The 20,548-nt window shown below is 41.0% G+C and overlaps 1 protein-coding gene across 1 annotated transcript in view; it reads right to left on the bottom strand.

The window, feature by feature from the left end:
* LOC140230802 (methylmalonate-semialdehyde/malonate-semialdehyde dehydrogenase [acylating], mitochondrial-like) overlaps window positions 1-17,635 on the bottom strand; it is a 31,642-nt gene extending 14,007 nt beyond the window's left edge. Inside the window, exons 1-4 of the mRNA XM_072310947.1 lie at window positions 17,484-17,635; window positions 15,675-15,719; window positions 13,953-14,027; window positions 13,490-13,651 (exon numbers count right to left, since the gene is read on the bottom strand). Coding sequence (XP_072167048.1) covers window positions 13,490-13,651; window positions 13,953-14,027; window positions 15,675-15,719; window positions 17,484-17,528 — 327 coding nt within the window. The 5' untranslated portion in view covers window positions 17,529-17,635. The remainder of the gene's footprint in view (window positions 1-13,489; window positions 13,652-13,952; window positions 14,028-15,674; window positions 15,720-17,483) is intronic.
* Window positions 17,636-20,548: the final 2,913 nt, after the last annotated feature.

Raw genomic sequence — 20,548 nt, 5'->3', positions numbered from 1 at the left:
GATATACCTTAGGTCACAGAGAGTTACCATAATGTAACGAAAATTGGCTACTGAGCACAGTGCACATATCAAATGTTACATAAGATTGGCATGTATACATGAACTTTTCTAACAAATTAAACATGAAGATCATCTCTTGCAAATCATTGCATTTCCGACTTACATACTGTGTTCTATAATTCCCAGCATTGCCAATAACCAAAAAAACTTCAACGCACACTGCAGAGCCCTGTCACAGATGCACTGTGGGATTCTTAGGGAGGATTGTTGCTTCCGGCTGGTACATATGTGTATGTGCATTTCTCAGTTCCTGTGTGATTTGATGTAACTTTTGTCTGGTTTTCTTGCTTCGCTGCTATTTTTTCTTTGGTTAGAATTGGGCTTAAAAAGAGAGTTTAGAACTCCTAAATTTTACCGATTTGTGGCTGCTAGAGTCATGGTTAGTTCATGCAAGGCTTCAATATGTTGGTCACATGATGGAAATGAAAGAAATCTTCAACAAAAAATACCCCTGGATAAAGATGGAACATGACCTGAGTGCATATGCAGCCAAAACCGGTTAAGTTTGTCCCTTGAATTATCCCATAATGCATCTATTCTAAAAGCAATGCTCGCCGCAAGGCACCCACGTATTGGCAATACCAAGTACTGGCAATCACGTGGACAGCGTGATCAGAAACTGGTAGGCAAGATATTCAAATTGGTCAACAAACCATCACGTGTAGGTGAATTTCTAAGAACAAGTGTATTTGTCAGTAAACACCTGTTTCTATACTCCCCACATAGGAAAACCTCAACTGATAATCTTATCATAATTCCTTTTAACAGCATTGTCATTTTCCATAGTATTCCTGTCCTTTAGTGGTATGAATGAAACCATACTCTGCCAACTTTTCACAATAGCCCACTGCAGCAAATACACTATACATGCCCTCATCATTAAGTGTCTGCTATGTCAAGCACTTACGGCCTGCACTCAAAGAATTAGTGACATTGTTTATTTAACGAAGATCAATTCATTCTAGAAGGGACACAAGATTTAAATGCTCAGGCTGTCAAGGCAACTTTCAGTTTCGGGTGACGAAAAGTTGTATGACTTTCTAATACGATGTAAGACAATGATTTAGCCTCAATACAGACTGGTTGAAATTGGCTTGGACATTTTGGAGCAAATTTTATTTGAAATCAACTGTTCCTCTATAACTGTCTTGTAATGACAAAAAGTCACATCCTGCCCAAAATACTACTTTTACACTGCCACCAGTAGATGATTATGTTCACCCAGAACGTTCATAGTAATCATCAAAAACCATCACTATCATTGATCATCAGTATCTTCTCTATCATCATTATCATCATTACATTGCCAATCATGTCACCAGTAATCATAAGCACCTTATTCACAGCCATGGACCACATATGTGACCGTGCACCTCAAAACGAACAAAGTCGCACACACTGATTTTGCGTGAGGACTGAAAATAGGTGAAATGGGTCAACCTAGCCGAACTTGAATTTTTTATAATTTCTGAAAGAGCGGGTCTTCTTTTACATTATGCTAAAATTTGGTATCATAAAACGGGCAGGAAAGTGTGTTTTTTAGCAGTTTATCTCGAACATTTTTGGTAGAACAGTGTGATTAGATGTGTCTTTAGAATCCCTTTTTCATTTCTGAAAAACCTTGTCCACACTCTTCACTTTCAACTCTAATAACTTTTGAAAGGATAGTGCTACTGCTTTGAAAGTTGACATTGATTATGGACAGTGTAGGAGCCGTTCCATTTATTTGTTTCATTTGCGCCATCTAGTGTTGAACATAAGAAAAGACACATGTTGGTTGCTAGGGAGAGACAGGAGAGGCGAGGTGCCAGGGTAAGAAAAGAGCTTGAGTAGTGAAGTGAAGACTTGCTGTTACAGAGATAGGCAGGAAAAGAGTCATGAAGAGCAGAAGGTAGAGAACCAGAGGTAGGGGTGGAAACCTACAAGTTTCCTTTAACCTCTCATTGCCCACGTTGTTTTTCCATTGCTCATATTGTGTGATATTTGCCACTTGGTTTGGATCAAAATAAAAGGAAGGGAACTGTTCATTTGACCGCCAGATGAGATCCAAATCTGTGATTACTATGAGTATCACTGCGTGTGTCGCATGTGAGTACGACAATCAACGGTGTGGTGCACGATGATCAGTGTGTTGGTGCGCAGTACAGCTAGCTATTAGAGGTTTAGGATGCTGGTACATAGCACGGAACAAACATCGATGTCAGTATATGGGAGCGTGTAAAGTGCCTGTAGGCGTGTGGCTGTTAAGTACGGCGAATACCCCCCTACCGTCTGTGACTGTGTGAATATGATACAACGTCGAGAGTGAAAGGAACAGCTGAAAGGAAGGATGAATCGATGATGTGTATTTAATGGTGGACAACATGTACACAAGATCACACATAGGACCTCGGCGCGTACATTTCTTAGTTAAAGGAAACTTTGGTTAGCTGTTCAGCTACACAGTTCATGAGTTAAAGGGACAGGTCTACTAGTAACTACGATTTTAAGTCGGATATTGAGGATCAGAACTGCCAGAAATCTACATTTCAACTCTCAACGAGTCAAGGCATTTACGATGACAGCATAACGTTGGTCACTACCCACCCTCGACGGTCTAACAGAGTAACATTATATTGAGGCGAGTTCAACTGGAGCCAACACAGAGTCAGATGCAACAAATGGAATGACAATAATGGCAATGGTTTCAGCGTTTGGATTTGCTAAGTGAACTGCGAGTATGAGTGTGACTGTGAGTACTTACAGGCGCTAGAATTTATACAATGCAGTGTACACTCCGCTCTGTTGGATAAAGGCAGGCATACCGGTACTTCTTTTGAAATATCATCGTATTCTATCCAGAACAGAACTAGGTACCGATACACTATACACAGGGTAGAACCTAGCTAATAAAATGAGTTCAAAGTACCAAGGAGAAGGATATGAGACTAGACGTGTGTCTGGATATGGTATCTGAATCTATATCTGGTATTTGACTACAAGACCCAAGAACTGTACACTCTAGTCAGATGTAACGTTAAACCTACAGCATATTGTGGAATGGATTGCACTGTACAATAATAGAATTTAAATGAACAAATGAGAAAGATGACTAGAGAAATGCAAACCAAGGCACATAAATATGGAACAGAATTAGCCTTGAAAGAGGATCATGGTCATAGAGGCAAGGCTACGCAATGAGGAACAGCTACTGGATTGCATAAGAAGTACAATGTAGGTAGAAGACAGGATCAGACTTCAAACGAATAGGAAGGAGGAGGACCATCTACAATATAAAGCAAGATTGGAAGAAGGTTCTACCGGTAGTTGTGAAAGTAAATTGAGAACTTTGCAATACAGAAGGAAGAGGTAGCAGATGAAGGATAAGCATCTCACTCATCAGGTCTGCATTCAGAGGCAGGATCACTAGTAGGAAGGACGTGAGAGGCTTTCTCATCTAGAACCTACACTGTACATTGTATTTGATTTCACACACTGGTAAGCTTTGTTGGAGATACACAAATGGATGAACCGATTCCAAGTTCAAAGTTATTAGATGGTTCACTGCAACCAAGTGTTGTTCTTCGGAGCATGGATCCATGGATGCCAGTAGATTCAGATTTCCCTGGGACAAATTTAGAGACTGAGGAGTCACACGGAGCAATGCTGCCCCCAACAAAGTGTGATGAGGTACATGCTATGGATAGTGTGTCACAAGCATCAGGTAATTCAAAGACCAGCGTGACCAGTGTGCTCATGGAGGCTGCTGGGAGGAAGGCAGAACTGATGGTGAAGTTGGAAGGTTTGAAGAGGAGACAGGCCCTCGAAAGGGAGGAACAAGAGCTGCTAAGGAGAAAGGAACAAATGGAAGTTGAAATAGAACTTGCTGCAGCTACTGCAAAAGCAGACGCCATGAAGCAGTTTGAAGGACCATTTCCTCGAGCCTTTAATCCCATTCCGGCTACACCAGTGCAAGTTCATAGCCAGACACCAAACCCAATCACAGGCAGTCCTGCAGAAGGAGATTCAAGAGCAGACATAAATGCGGCCAGTCACTTGACAGAGGTACAGATGCAGCAAAATCAACTCACACAGCTTCTGTTGGAGTGTCATATGAAGTCATCATTACCACAGAGGAATGTGCAACCCTTTGATGGAAATCCCATGTATTTCCACAGTTTCATGAGGGCATTTGAACATGTGATTGAATCCAAGACTACCGATAATTCAGACAGGTTGTACTTCTTGGAACAGTACACAAGAGGTGAGGCTAATGAAGTTGTGAGGAGCTGTATGTATGGCGACAACCATCAGCAGGCTTTTATCAAGGCAAAGGCATTGTTGGGGAAGAAGTTTGGTAATAAGCATCAGGTCCTCGACAGAATGATGAAGAAAGCTGAAGCTTGGCCAAACGTGAAGAATGAGGATGCTGAAGGATTACAGAGCTACTCACTGTTTGTGACCGAGCTGAGCAATCTGGCCAAAGACTTGCAGCTTGAACAAGAAATCAATCATACACAGCACATTAAGATGGTGATATCCAAGCTGCCATTCAAGCTTAGAGACAAATGGAGGTACACTGTCGACACCATACAGGAAGTACATGAAGAACCCCTGACATTTGCTGACGTGGTGCGTTTCGTGAGTAGGCAATCACGAATTGTGAACAACCCATTGTATGGTGATATAACAGGAACACCGAAGTCAGGCGAGGGACGTGCTAACCTATCCAAGGCTACTCCTTCAAAACCAAGGCAGAGTTTCAGCACTGTTCTAAAGAATGATGAAAGGAAGAAGTGCTTGTATTGTAACAAGGACAATCATCACCTGACAGACTGCCGAATCTTCACCAAGAAGCCCCATGATCAGAAGGTGCAATTTTGTCGCACGAAGGGTTTATGCTTTGCTTGTCTCCGAGGATCTCATTTCTCCAAGGACTGTAAAGAAAGGTTGAAATGTGAGCTGTGTCAAAATAATCATCCTACAGTGCTACATAGGAATCCAGCACACTCAGATGAGAGGAAGTCTGAAGCTCAGAGCCAGGTAGAGAATGCTGAATCGGAAACGACTCAAAGGAAAGAAAGGGAATCTGACACTGGAGTGCAGTCAACAAGGAATGGAGAAGGAACACGAGTTGTGGAGAACCATACTTGCTCGATGACGAATCGTGGAGTAACAATGGATGCACAGCCAGCCATTATTCCTGTGGTGGTGCGATCAAGGGCAACTGGCAGAGAAGTAAACACATATGCCTTCATTGACAGTGGCAGCAATGGGACATTCTGCACTGAAGCACTGAAGGAGAAGTTGCAGGTTAAAGGAAAGTCAAGGATGATACATCTGCAAACCATGACTGATGAGAAGGTAGTACGAACACACGTATTACATGATCTGGAAATATGCAACATCAACGGGAAAGATGACTTTTCCCTTCCTGAGGTCTATACAAGGGCATCTATACCCGTATCCAAGGACGATATGCCGAGAAAGGTGGATTTGGAGAAGTGGTCGTATCTACAGGAAGTAGAAATGCCAGAGATAGACGCCGAAGTGGGCATATTGATAGGAAACAATGTGCCAAAGGCATTTGAGCCCTTGCGAGTCATCAGCAGCCAAGATGGTGGGCCATTCGCGTGTCAATCAAGATTAGGGTGGATGGTGTATGGATGTCAGAGGCATGACAATAAGAAGCGACAGTGGATCACCTCACATAGAGCTCAGGTTAAAGGCTTGGATGATATTCAAGAGAAGTTGAGCAGTCTATACAACACAGATTTTACAGAGCTGCTGTCGAATGACAAGGAGGAGATTTCCGTAGAGGACGAGAAATTTCTGAGAGATGTAGGAAAGACGATCAGGCTTCGTGATCAGCACTATGAGATAGGACTCCCATTCAGAAGGGAGAAAGACTTGCCAAATAACAGGCCTCTCGCCGAACAGAGACTCGAACATTTGAAAAGGAAGTTCCAAAGACAGCCTGATTTCCATCAGAAGTACAAGGAGTGCATGGAGACAACAATTCAGAACGGATACGCTGAAAAGATAGGAGAGCAGGAGTTGATAGGGACAAAAGGAAAAGTCTGGTACCTGCCACATCATGGAGTCTTGCACCCACAGAAAGGCAAACTGAGGGTAGTATACGACTGCTCAGCACAATATCATGGAGCGTCCCTAAACCACGAACTCTTAAAGGGGCCGGACTTGACTAACAGTCTATTTGGAGTGCTGACAAGATTCAGACTGGGAGAGGTCGCCATCATGGCTGACATAGAGGCAATGTTTTCTCAGGTCCTAGTGCCCAGGGTAGATAGAGATTTCCTGAGATTATTGTGGTGGAAGGACGGGGACTTTCAACAGCCGTTGATCGAGTATCGTATGTGCGTACATGTGTTTGGCGCTATTTCTTCTCCATCATGCGCAAACTACGCATTGCAGAGAACGGCGGATGAGCATGTGAAGTCATCATGTAGGGATGTAGCAGAAATCATTCACCGTAACTTCTATGTTGATGATTGCTTGTATTCTACCGATTCAGTAGAAAAGGCAATTGAGACGGCAGAAGAGCTGACAAAGACATGTCAAAAGGGGGGATTTCACTTAACAAAGTGGAACAGCAACAAGAGAGAAGTCCTGGAGCAGATCCCAGCTGAAGAGAGAGCGAAGGTTGTTAAGGATCTCAATTTTGAGGAAGGAGGAATGCCAAGCGAGAAAGCACTTGGCATGTTATGGCACACAGAAGATGATGCTTTTGGATTTAAAATCCAGATGAAAGAACGACCACCTACTAGAAGAGGAATTCTCTCGACAGTTTGTGCTCTGTTTGACCCCATTGGATGTGTGTCTCCAGTCACATTGCAAGCAAAGCAGCTCCTACAAACATTGTGTCGGCTGGGACTAGGATGGGACGAACCTATCCCATCAGAGTTGCTGAGGAAATGGCAAACATGGCAACAGGAACTCCCACATCTGTCAGAATTCAAGATGCCTAGATGTCTAATGCCGGGGCCTTTCAGAGCAGCGAAGTCAACCACCCTCCACCACTTTGCCGATGCCAGCGAGAAAGGTTATGGCACTGTATCGTACATCAGGACAGTGAACGACCAAGGTGAAGTAAAATGCAGCTTCCTGATGAGTAAGGCTAGAGTAGCCCCTTTGAAGCAGATTTCCATCCCTCGAATGGAGCTAACAGCTGCGACAGTCGCAGTGCGAATCAATCGGCTGGTAAAGGAGGAGCTTGGTGTACATGTACCTGTGGATGGCACATATTTTTGGACTGATAGCATGACAGTGCTCCGGTACATCAGAAGCGAGACAGCACGGTTCAAAACATTCGTGGTGAACAGGATCGCCGTGATTAAAGATGGATCGCGAGTGAATCAGTGGCGACATGTTGAATCTGCACTCAATCCAGCTGATTTGTGCTCTAGAGGATGCAGAGTTACACCATTCCTCAACATGAAAATGTGGAAGGAAGGTCCAGACTTTCTTCATGCGGACGAAAGCATGTGGCCAGCGCAACCAGAGAACTTGGTCATAACAAGTACAGATGACCCAGAGCTGAAAAGGAAGATTTTGGCTTGTGATGTTGAATGTGACGAGCCATGCCTGAGGGAGACAAAGAGCACCTTTGTGACAAATGCAAAGGAACGTGATGAAACACTTGACCCTGTTGGTAGGCTGTTGTCTCACTACTCCGACTGGGTGAGTATGAGGAAGGCAGTGGCATGGATGCTGAAATTGAAAGAAATGCTGAAAATGAAAAGGAGGGGTCAGAGGGATGACACGGGTGAAGCTACAAAGCTGACTACGAAGGATATGGAAAATGCTGAGGAGGCTGTTTTCCGCTACGTCCAAGAGCAAGCATTTGCTCCAGAAATTGCAACACTGAGAGGAGAAGAGTCAAAGGTCAATGGGAAAAGAAATGGAGTAAAGAAGTCAAGCTCCATTTACAAGCTTGACCCTACACTTGACAATGACCTGCTCAGAGTTGGAGGAAGATTGAGTAAGGCAGCCTTGCCTATGGAGGCAAAACACCCATTGATTCTGCCAAAGGGTCACCATGTGTCGGAACTCATCCTGAGAAACATTCATGTGAACTCTGGACATTGTGGGAGGAATTACATTCTCTCCAATTTACAGCAGAGGTACTACATCCCAGGTGCCAATTCAGCTGTGAGGAAAATGTTGCGAAGATGTGTCATGTGCAGACGACGCAGAGGGCAGCTGATGCAGCAAAAAATGGCAGATCTTCCAAAAGACAGAGTGATTCCAGACAAACCACCGTTTACACATGTTGGTGTGGACTATTTCGGACCAGTGGAGGTGAAGAGGGGACGCAGTATGGTAAAGAGATATGGCGTGATGTTCACGTGCCTTACCATACGTGCTGTACACATCGAAAAGGCAGACTCGTTAGACACAGACTCATGTATTGCTGCAATAAGACGTTTCCAAGCACGCAGAGGAGCGGTCAAGGAGATGAGATCTGACAATGGGACCAACTTTGTCGGCGCAGAGAGAGAACTCAGGCAGGCAATCGAGAGCTGGAACTTGGACCAGCTTAATAATGCGCTGTTACAAAGAAACATCCAATGGACTTTCAATCCACCTGGTGGATCTCATCATGGAGGAGTCTGGGAGAGACAGATTAGGACGGTGAGGCAGCTTCTTTTCTCCCTGACGAAGCAGCAAGTCATGAGTGACGAGAGCTTGCAGACGCTATTCTGTGAGGTGGAGAGTATTATCAATAGTCGACCCATCACTAGAGTTTCTGATGACCCAAACGATCTGGAAGCTCTAACACCGAATCATCTGTTGCAGCTGAAGTCTACTCCCCTGTTGCCCCCATCGGTCACTAGGCAGACCGATATCTATGCGAGACGTCGATGGCGACAGGTACAATATATGGCGGACATCTTTTGGAGGAGATGGCTGAAGGAGTACCTGCCGCAACTGCAGGAGAGGCAAAGATGGGTGTGCCGCAACAGAAACATTCAGGTCGGAGATGTTGTGCTCGTCGTCGATGACACGCTACCACGAAACGTTTGGCCGATGGGACGAGTTCAGCGGACCATACCTGACAGAGAAGGCCTTGTCCGTCGCGTTGAGGTGCAGACCAAGACTGGTGTTTATCTGCGACCAATCAGCAAGCTGTGTCTCCTTTTAGAGGGAGATTCATGACTGTTTCTGCAGATCTACACATTCGATTGTGATGGAACATTTTGCTGGAATTTCGCGATATTCTCAGCGATCATATGTGGAGATCCGGATACATGTCCGCAAGTAAAGGTGATCAGATATTGTGATAACAAATTCTGGTTAGTATAGAGTGTGTTTTGACAACGAGTTGTTTGCAGTAATTCTTTTTTTTTTGCATTTTACATGGAACAAAATTTGTGTCGCGAACCGACAGGAATTCAAATTGCGTTTCGTCACAAATCAGGTCAACGAGCTGAAGGGGAACTGATCGTAAAGCTTGGTTTGTGATTGGACCGTGAACAATTTTGTGTCAAGCCTGGACGGACTGTGTGAACAGATATTATGATGTGACTTGGACTCCACGGAATTTGATAGAACAAATTAGGAGCAAATTAGTCACATGAACAATTCGTCAAATGCAAGAGTTGAATTTTGTATGCAAGTACAGTTTCGCTATCTGGCATACATCACATGTGTTTTGATAAAGCATTGATGTGATTTGTATGCGGTAGGTTTTTATAATTGTATGATTATGCACAGGTGGTATTGTGTAGTCATATACAGTGTATTTTGCCAGGTGATATGTGATGGATACAGACAAATGCTTAGCAGAGTTTGTTTATTTGTCTGGTTGTATTTTTTTTTTTTTCTTCTTTTAAACCAGTAATGTAATGAGTAGCACATTGTGTATTCAGCCTATTTCAGAATACAGTGTATTCTGAATTCCAAGCATACCAAAAGGAGACATTCCAAATTTAGGTTTGTTGTTCAAGTGGAAATATTGTCAAATTCAAGATAAGTTATAAGCGAGGGAAAAGGTTTTGATTTCTGGCAAAGCATGTATAAAGAAAGATGGTATTGATTTGTAAGTATACGCAAACAGTGTGCTAAAGGTCAGTGCATAGTATTATGTTATACACCCGCATAGGTATACATAATATATTTGCATTTGAGTTATAAGAAGACATGAGAAACACATAGGCATGAAAATGTATCTTATATATGTATCATGGTGACATATATCATTTTCATCCAGTGGCAAGCAAATTTTCTTGCACCACAAGCACCATATTGTATAGTAAGTAGCATGAGATAAATTGTTTTATTATGTTGTATTGACAATCAGTGGAAAGGTGATACAGGTTTTAATGCTGTTTGTATATATTGTATACCGGTATTTAGGTATACTGAAGTGCAAACCAACTGCACTCTCTAGATCAAGAGACCATCTAGAGTGAGTCAGTGAATTTAAAGATAGCTGTGGCATTCATGAGGCTGTAGATAAAGTAGATTATGTTTGTTAGATTTCAAGAGATTTATTTTTTTGTGCAGAAATGAAAGAGAAGGTCAGAACTCCAAGTCTGCACTTTTACCACAGTGTTTGGGTATTTACACAGTACACTGATGTTGGTTGGGTTATGTTGACAGATGTTTTGGTGGACAATAGTCATGGAAACACATTTTTATTGCCCATGTTTAACCCACTTTAATTTGTTTTGTTTTGTTGGTTTTTTTTTGTGTGTGTGCAGAAATTTGGTGCTATCACAGTATTGCTCAAAACAGTATTGTTTAAAAATGCAATACTGGAAGGATGTATAATCCTTTGAAAGAAATAGGGGTATTTACAAATTAGCATGTTATTCTAACAGAGTTCATGAGAAATGTATGAATAAGGTTTTATATTTTATGTTGATACATGTACTTGATATGCATTGGTGCACATGTATGCAGTATCATTCAGAAATGGTACAAAACTGTATGTGTATGGTGTATAGTTGAATGCCATGCTGTAAACACATTTATGTTTTGATTAGATTAAGGGCAGGTCAAGTTCAAGCTGATGTAAATTTGGCAGGTTCAGTTGGTCAATGTGGATTTGAAGATGTTATGCATTTCGCTCTGTTTGCTATGCAGGGATGCATACATGTACATGTTTACACATTTATGCAAGCTGTGTATAGTATTTGGTATACACTATGTTTTGTAAACAGCTGGCTTTGTATTTGGCTAAAGCTTAAAGTGGTCAACAGTTGTGTTGCAGAAGTATGGAAATTCTTTTTAATGTAGTTTGTTTCCATACATACATGTAAAAGGTATAAGTGGACTGCAGGTACATTTGTTGTATCGTGGGTTACAGTTAGCAAACTCATGGTTGCAAATAAGGAAGAAAAGAAAAGGCGTGGCAGTTAACGTCTCAGTGTTTATTGCAAAACTGTCTGTTTCCAGACATGCACTCATGTTTATAAGAATAGTTTCAACAAGTGGAGTGTTGGAATGCATGCTGACACCTGAGGCACATGCATACTAATAGTACACAGAGGTTACATAATGAATGTCAGGGTGTTTAGACACTTTATGAATACGCGATGTTCATTTGTAAACACAACCATATTCAACTTTGTCCTTGCCATTGTTGCCAGTGAAAGTGACTACCATTTCTGCATCAAAGACATGTTTTGTACATGTGTCGCACAAGGTTGTATGTGTAAGGGGTTGTTGTAGTTTGATAGTATGTAGCATATTTTTGAGTTAGCGTTGTTTATTGTGGTCAATAGACTGTTCAAGTGTTGGGTGGCAAGAACAAACATTAATGTGATTAATGATGGTGGTAGGTTTTGGTAATTTTAAAAGGGGTTACCCTCTTTTGAAAATTAAGGGGCCGGTATGTAGGAGCCGTTCCATTTATTTGTTTCATTTGCGCCATCTAGTGTTGAACATAAGAAAAGACACATGTTGGTTGCTAGGGAGAGACAGGAGAGGCGAGGTGCCAGGGTAAGAAAAGAGCTTGAGTAGTGAAGTGAAGACTTGCTGTTACAGAGATAGGCAGGAAAAGAGTCATGAAGAGCAGAAGGTAGAGAACCAGAGGTAGGGGTGGAAACCTACAAGTTTCCTTTAACCTCTCATTGCCCACGTTGTTTTTCCATTGCTCATATTGTGTGATATTTGCCACTTGGTTTGGATCAAAATAAAAGGAAGGGAACTGTTCATTTGACCGCCAGATGAGATCCAAATCTGTGATTACTATGAGTATCACTGCGTGTGTCGCATGTGAGTACGACAATCAACGGTGTGGTGCACGATGATCAGTGTGTTGGTGCGCAGTACAGCTAGCTATTAGAGGTTTAGGATGCTGGTACATAGCACGGAACAAACATCGATGTCAGTATATGGGAGCGTGTAAAGTGCCTGTAGGCGTGTGGCTGTTAAGTACGGCGAATACCCCCCTACCGTCTGTGACTGTGTGAATATGATACAACGTCGAGAGTGAAAGGAACAGCTGAAAGGAAGGATGAATCGATGATGTGTATTTAATGGTGGACAACATGTACACAAGATCACACATAGGACCTCGGCGCGTACAGACAGAATGTGTTAATGAGGCATGCTTAATTTCAGTTTAATCTGATAATCCCTTCATTGTTGTTACTCTGGTGGTTTACTTCTTGTTTTTTGTCCCATTCATCGCACAGCCAGCACGGTTTGGTAAAGATTAAGCGCTTGAATAGACACTGTACTTCAGAGCCTCTTTTCTCAGTTCACATTTTCCAGAGTTTGTGCTTTCTTTCCAATATTTAGATAGGTTAGGAGAGTCCATTTGGTTTGAGTTATACATCATTTTAAAGCTTAAAGTCTGCTCTTTCAGAATATGGTCTTAACTAAAAATTCATGTCTGGCGACTTTTTGTTTGTTTTGAGGTGCAGGGTCACATATACACTTTGTATGTAATCACTATCACCACTATCATTATCATCACCACCATCACCACTATCATTACCTGACATCATCACCATCATCATCACCATATTTATCATCAATACTATCATTGAGACTGATACACACTGGGGTACCATTTCATGAAAGTTGTCAGCCCTGACAAGTTGTCAGTCTCTTGACAATTACAGTACAATACTTGGTTTTGATCGACTGAGAAGCTCCGGTCACCAATAGTTACTTGGTAATTGTCAGATACCCACAACTTGTCAGGGCTGACAAGACAACTTTCATGAAATGGTGCCCAGGTGGCAACCACACCCACATCATCATCATCATCATCACCATCATCATCATCATCACCATCATCATCATCACCATCATCACCATCATCATCATCACCATCACAACCATCACCACCATAATCACCACCATCATTACTATAGTATCATCATCATCATCATCATCATCACCATCATCATCACCATCATCACCATTATCATCATCATCATCACAGGATCGCTGGTTTCCGAGTACTGACCAGATTCTCCTTGATCAGGTGCTGGTATTTGAACATGATCTGTTGGCGCGTGAGGATGGTGGTCTCTGCCCAGGACGGAAAGGCGGCTTGCGCGGCATTCACGGCCGCCTCCATCTCACTCTGGGTCGACTTGGGGACTCTCGTCACAACTTCATTGGTGGCCTGCCAAAAACAATGAAGGTAATGAAGTTTAATTTATCATTCAACTGCGCAAAGGTGGAGAAACAAGCGAGGCTTAGATAAAAAGCAACAGCAACAACAAATGGCGAGTACCACGGTATGCATACATAAGGAAAATTTTGAACACAATCTGTAATCTGGAGACACAATTTACCATTCCACCAGTGTGCGTGCCAATCAGCACAGAAAGCAAAATAAGGGTTAGTCACAATGGGAAGATACTAAGCACTTGACATAGAGCAAGGGATGATTGGCCAAATTATGGTAAATATCCATAACCTACCGGGTTGTGCACGTCGATCCAGTCTGAAGTTGTGGAATCTACCATCTGTCCATTGATGAGGAGCTTTGTGGTTGGCTGATGGTAAGAAGGATAAAACAACACTTCAGCACATACATTAATGCATGCAAGAAATTGAAAACACCAATGCCCAAAAACTTTGCATTTCAATAAGCTGATATGCTTCACTAGTGGGCTACTAGTAATTGTAGCACATCTTTGACGCCATTCTTTAATCAGTGAGCATATCACAATGTAAAATCAACAGCCGAATGATAACATGAACATCTTTACTTGAAGTAGTCAAGATGACATTACAATATCTTTAGCTTTCACCATTATTATGCATTTAAGGACTTGAAGGATAGCTTTCTTTCCCTTTTGCAAAAGCAAGGTGTAATTTCATCCACAAGTTGCCAATAATATTTGAAATCCACAGAAACTGAAAAGGCTTCAAAAGGAGCACAATCTCGGCAATTGGCCATTTTCACTCCTGTTTAGCTTTTACTCATATATTCATCCGAGACGGAAATGCTTGTGGAACTTAGTGTACAAGGGGTTCTAGTAACTCGGCCTGATGAGCTACAAAATTTGTACAACGTGCCTCACACCACATGTGAGTCCACTCATATAAAAGAGATCTACCTCAATGACTTACAAACTGGAACAATCATAGCTGTACAACCAGTAATTCTTTTAAAGGTATCACCTTTTTATTCGCTTGTAGTTGCTGGTATCATCAGCTCTTGTTAAGAGTTAGTTTATCCATGCAAATACATTAATTCTGAATTATTACCACTTTCAACACTGTCAGCGGTCAACTTACAACTATAACTACAATCTATTACTGAACACCACGCTGTCGATCAGACATGCATATTTCTCCAACGTATTCCTTTCGTCCGAAAACAGCATCACAGAAGTTGATATTTACAGTGCTTACAATACACAACTTAAATACAAAATCACTGAAACTACCATCATACATGTACAGTTGTAAATATCAAAGGTTTGTATTCACTAACATCCTCTTCATAATTATCTCCTTCTGACAATAAATTTCACAGTCACTGGGAAATGCTTATAAAGACAGGCATACTTTGCAAAAATACATGTGTACATGATACAGTTGTACATAAATATCAATGTTTACTCTCAAAATCATGTTTGGTTTAATGAAGCATTTTTTTAAATTGCATGATATGTACACTACTTATCTATTATATATCTTTTTAAAGGGTGTGTACAGTTCTGGTCGAGGTGAGGATTTAGCTTTTAACGTTTTGCGAGATATTCAGAAACCACTCTATGAGATGTCAAAGAGCATGCAGTTCTAAGGGGTATCAAAAGTTTATTCGATGAAAATCGGTTTTGAAATGGCTGAGATATCCAAAAACAAGGTGAAACAAAGAGATCCTAATAAAGTTGTGGCATGTCGCCTTTTATTATTAGCACTTTTTTTGATATCTCAGCCATTTGAAAACCAATTTTCATCAAATAAACGTTGAATCCTTCTTAAAATTACATGCTCTTTTATATTTCATAAGAGGCTTTTCATTATCCCACTTAGGAATGTTCAAAACATGAATCCCCACCTCAACCAGTACTGTACAGTCCCTTTAAATCATTGTGGAGCATCCAAAATTCAGAAGACAGAAGTTCATCAAAAATTGTATCCGTCACACTGAGAAAAAAAAAAAGGTAAAAGAAAAAAAAAATACTTACTGCACTGGAGTAATAACATGACCCAGTCCTTGCACCAAACAGGGCCTGGAATAAGAAACCAAGATTTGAAAGAAAGAGTACAGGATAATGCATGAGGAAACCAAATGTATGCTATTTCATGAGTTAACAACATTGAACCCTACATACGTGTACATCCCGAAATATATGCAATGTTTTGTCATCTGCTAAGTCAGAGCACTGTGCCTGATCATGTTAACATTGTTACATCAGAAATACAATGTACACTGTATGTACAACAATGTCAGAAATATGTAGATGTACTACTTCTAGTACCGGTATACATTGACAATGACTCCAGCTAGAAGAGCATTTGCACACGCATGCTTGTCAAGAGTAGTGCTTGATTAATGATACTTGATGAGGTATCATTACCATCTAGCAGCTCAAGTCAGGAAGCTATGGCACTGTACATGTACATTTTGTACATGTTGGGATAGTAGGTGATGGGAGTATCAGACTGCAAAAGAAACTGAAAAAAAATGGCGAGACCTCTTCCGCCATTCTACTCTACTATGCAGCATATGTTTTCATTACAACCCATGATCAGGCTTGTGTGTGTGACGTCAATTTTGTTACAAAAAGTTACCTGTCTCACAACTTCCTTAACTGATGTCAAAACATGAGATCAAGGTCAGCATTGTGCAAAGGGGAAAATGCACCCTAAGCAGTGACAGATCCAGGTGGAGAGCATCGGGTGCACGCCCCCCCCCCCCCTCCCTCTTTAATTTTTGTAAAAACAAGAGAGAAAAAGAAAAAATGGGGAGGAGTGCGTGTGCCCCACTTTAATTTTATAACCTTAAAGGCAGCCCCTCTTTACAGAATTCCTGGATCCGCCCCTGCCAAGATGGATGAAAGTAGAATCCTGACAATACAATGGACTAGAAGTTATTTGGCAGCATGATATCAACAGCTGTACGGGTAGGTATGGGGGCGGGGGGTGGTCTTTTTATTTTTGTTAGTACCGGCCAAAATCAAGGAGTTCAAGCCATGGAAGGCCAAGGCAAAAGAGCAATCTGATGGGATCAGGAGACACTTGCACTTGCACTTGCATGTTGTATGAATTTCAATACTACATGTGAATTGTTAGGCAAATTTCATTTTTTGTTTTTCACACCACACTTCATACCACTGACCAGTGATACTGGCCAATATTTCCAAACGGTTGATCACAGTGTTGGCTAGTGTAGTTATTTTCTTCAAATTTGTTAATTGCTTGTAAATATCTGTAACTTCAAATAAACTGCATCTAAAAATTTAAATTTTATTAATATAATGTAGGCCTAAATAGCACAGTCTGCAAGAATCTTCTCAGCCTATTGAAGGAGGCAGAATTTTTTGCAAGAATCTTCAGCCTATTGAAGGAGGCAGACTTTTTTGCAAGAATCTTCAGCCTATTGAAGGAGGCAGACTTAATCAGAACTTAGAAGAAGAACCACACGCACTGCACTGGCACTGATGCTGCACCAGTACAGTCGCTAGTCGCGATCGCAGGGCCTACTTCTGTACTGAATTGCAAGGTAGCCTACAGCTCGCGGTTGGTTACGTATTACCATGGAGCTACCAATTGGTAGCTCCATGGTATTACGTACTCACGTAGCAAGGTATGGTAGCAAAGCATGTATTGCGATTTTGTGACACGATTCATCTGAACCAGTGGCAGTGAACTAAACGAATCTCTCTGTTAATGTTACCAGTGCAGTATTTAGTCAGCTGAGACTAGTCAGTAAAAATCAGAATTCCCATTTGCAACGAATGAGACAGCCAACACACAACATAAAAACGACATACCCTCGATAGTCCTGCTCTTCCAAGTCGCAAAACAGACGCCGCCATCTTCACGATAGTTGTCGAAATCGGGCTATTAGATGCAGCACACACAGTTCACACAAATACGGTCACGTAGGAAGATGCAGGGCAGCACAACTACACACTCACGAGGCGTAGGGCATGTACACTGTACGTGGATTATGCAGCAAGTGGAACTGAAGCGGAACTCCCTCATGCGACACGCTCGTATCGGGGCCGAGCTGGATGCGACCTTACTTACCAATCTCAAAGCACAAGTTGTTCGATGCACTGGAGGTCGTTTTACCGGGGAGGTGAGAGAAATTTCCTTTCACCTCCCTGGTTTTACTGAATAACGTATGCTGCCATCTGAGTGAACAAACAGAGACGTGCATGTTTATAAATGTGAGAGTGTAAGTTGTTTTTCTATGTTCCCTTTCAGTGAAACAGAAACAGCAGCATAAATTAAGTGAAGAAAATATATTCCGCGTAAGTACGGTACTATAGTATACTAGTAGTATGACAATAATACATTTTATGGTCCACAAGGTCGTTGCAACTTGCAAGTCTATAACGAAGCTCTTCAGAAGTTTGGAAATAAAATGCTTTCGAAAACTATGTGACAACTTCATTAAGTAAAATCACACCACAATCCCTGGATAAGTGAGGAACACTAGAACAGACCCTTTAATATGCCCTTCTGCGTTTACAATTACACATATCTTTTGTTATGTTTCAGATGAAATCGCAATTGTTTATCACAGCTTAACAAATCTGTCTATTCCAGATTAATTGTACAAGAAGCTTCAACTGAACGCGAGTTGTTGAGTTGAAAAGAGGCACTAAAACCGAAATGTATATTTTGTGGAATTGAGTTCAGTTCGCAGAACGGCACCGCGATCCACTCGTGCCATCGAGAGTGGGTGTGTACGTAAGAGCCATTCTGATTCGCTAAACTCCATGGGCTGGGTCGGAAAGCAGAATTTTGATTGGACAGTGTGACAATAGACGATCAATTAGTATCCGAGAGTTTCCGAATGGTACACCGAGCGTTGTCTACTTTCATCCGGTTTGGCCTAAAGATCGATAAGGGAACAAGGTGTGTCAACTGAGCAAGACAAGGACGCAGCTACAACAATTCTTGGACAAGGGCACAGAATTATGGCGCAGTAGTCAAATCGAGATTGTTTTGGTCAACGCTAGTCCCTGACCAGCCTTTTCTGGATAGGAAGATGCATGAGGTCAGAAAGTACATGGGTATGGTGTCGCATGGGATCTGCTGGTACAGCTGTAATGTGCGTAGGTCTATATTTGAAACTAGCGTGGATGAAGATGAAGCATTATAAGATACATGTATAATATATTGCTCAAATTAAAGTATTTGTAAACGCATGATTAGGGCCTACTGTGAGCATTTGGGAATCATCCCGAATTTATCATAAATAATGTTATTCGTTATCGACTGCCACACAGTCAATCTTTGTGCTTATCCTTGGCAATCGTTCTGTATATATATTAAGATGTAACTCGTGTGATTATATTACAGATGTATGATGAAAATGATGATGATCGTTGAAAAATTTCATACTTCTGTTATTTAGTACAATAATAATGAAATTGCAGAGAATTGGTGGCATACAGAGAATAAATCAAATCAAATAAAATAAAATAATTACAGATGTTCAAGTGTTTGTAGTTGTATCAGATGCGCAAACTGCACTTCAGATAAATTTTTCGAGATACATTGTAGGCCTACATGTTTTTAGCGTATTGTTTTCTTTGAGTCATCAGCGTCTTATCATTAGAATTCAAACTGTCTTGCATTGTCACTTGCACACAAATACAATTTTGTAGTCATTATTGCTGCGTCTTTCTTTTAATAACACGGGACCTCTATTTTTTAATGAATATGTGCACTGTATTTAGTTAATTTAATCATATCTGTGTAGGTTTATTGATGTTGTAGTGTAATTGCATATTATGAATTTATAGGGCCTCATCCACGTCAAGCTCTGCTCATGATGATAGTTAGGTTTTCAGTAGATTTCTCTTTTCCCATTGCTATTACTTTTATCATCACGCAAAGTGCATGAGTTATTTCTTTTTTGTTCATTCGCACAATATATGCTGTATATCATAGACCTACTTTAGTGACTTGTACTTCTTACAGATTGCTATAATCAACACTTTTTCAACTGAAATTCGTAAGACAAGCACCATTTCGCTATTCCTTCATTCAGTTTAGAATAATATAATCACGTGATCACGTATAATATGCTGCCCTCGTTTATTCGAATTCATTTGGGGGCATATTGAATTCGACATGCACTGCAGTCAATTTAGCAGGCATGTTTTGCTTTTATTCTTTCTTTATTTTCTTTCATCATTATAGTTATTGTTATGTAAGCATCAAATTATTTCATATTTTTGATTTCATTCTTTATTCTAATATCATCTTGTCCTTGTTCTCATATCATCTCAGTTCTTATTGCGTCTCCCTGTCCGAAGATATGTGGCCACAACTGAACTGGATGGCCGTTCAGTGTGTCGGCCAGATCTAGGTAGTCAGTATTATATATTATGATCCTCAACTGCTTTTATATAATTCTTTCTCTGTCTTCTCGAGATATACGCCTGTATCTATCTTGTGTTGCCATGAATGTCAGGTGATGACGTAAATTTTCATTATTATATCACAATTGAAAATTACACTGTTGTACTGATTTCGTGTCACTAGTATGTATATTCAAACGTTTCACTGTATTGACAATTTGTTGGAGATGAAATAAAACAAGCTGAACTAGAATCTGTGGTACTGGTACATGTATGCCTATAATGACATGTATAAAAGAAGAGGGGCATAACAGAACAACTAATTCGAGTTACACAAGGGTCAAAGATATCATTACCTTTTTATACTGCTTAAAAACAAAAAGTCACATTTGAATACACATATTTGAATATTCTCATCTTTTCAAAATAGAAATAACACGACGTAAATTTGAATGAATATGTTTGGAATTTGACTACCCATCCGCGAAATACCCTTTTCGTCCAGTGCTGGCGAA

Source organism: Diadema setosum, chromosome 1, assembly GCF_964275005.1.
Source record: "Diadema setosum chromosome 1, eeDiaSeto1, whole genome shotgun sequence".
Classification (NCBI taxonomy): domain Eukaryota; kingdom Metazoa; phylum Echinodermata; class Echinoidea; order Diadematoida; family Diadematidae; genus Diadema; species Diadema setosum.
The sequence above is the reverse complement of the archived record's forward strand: the minus strand, read 5'-3'. Positions and strand labels throughout refer to the sequence as shown.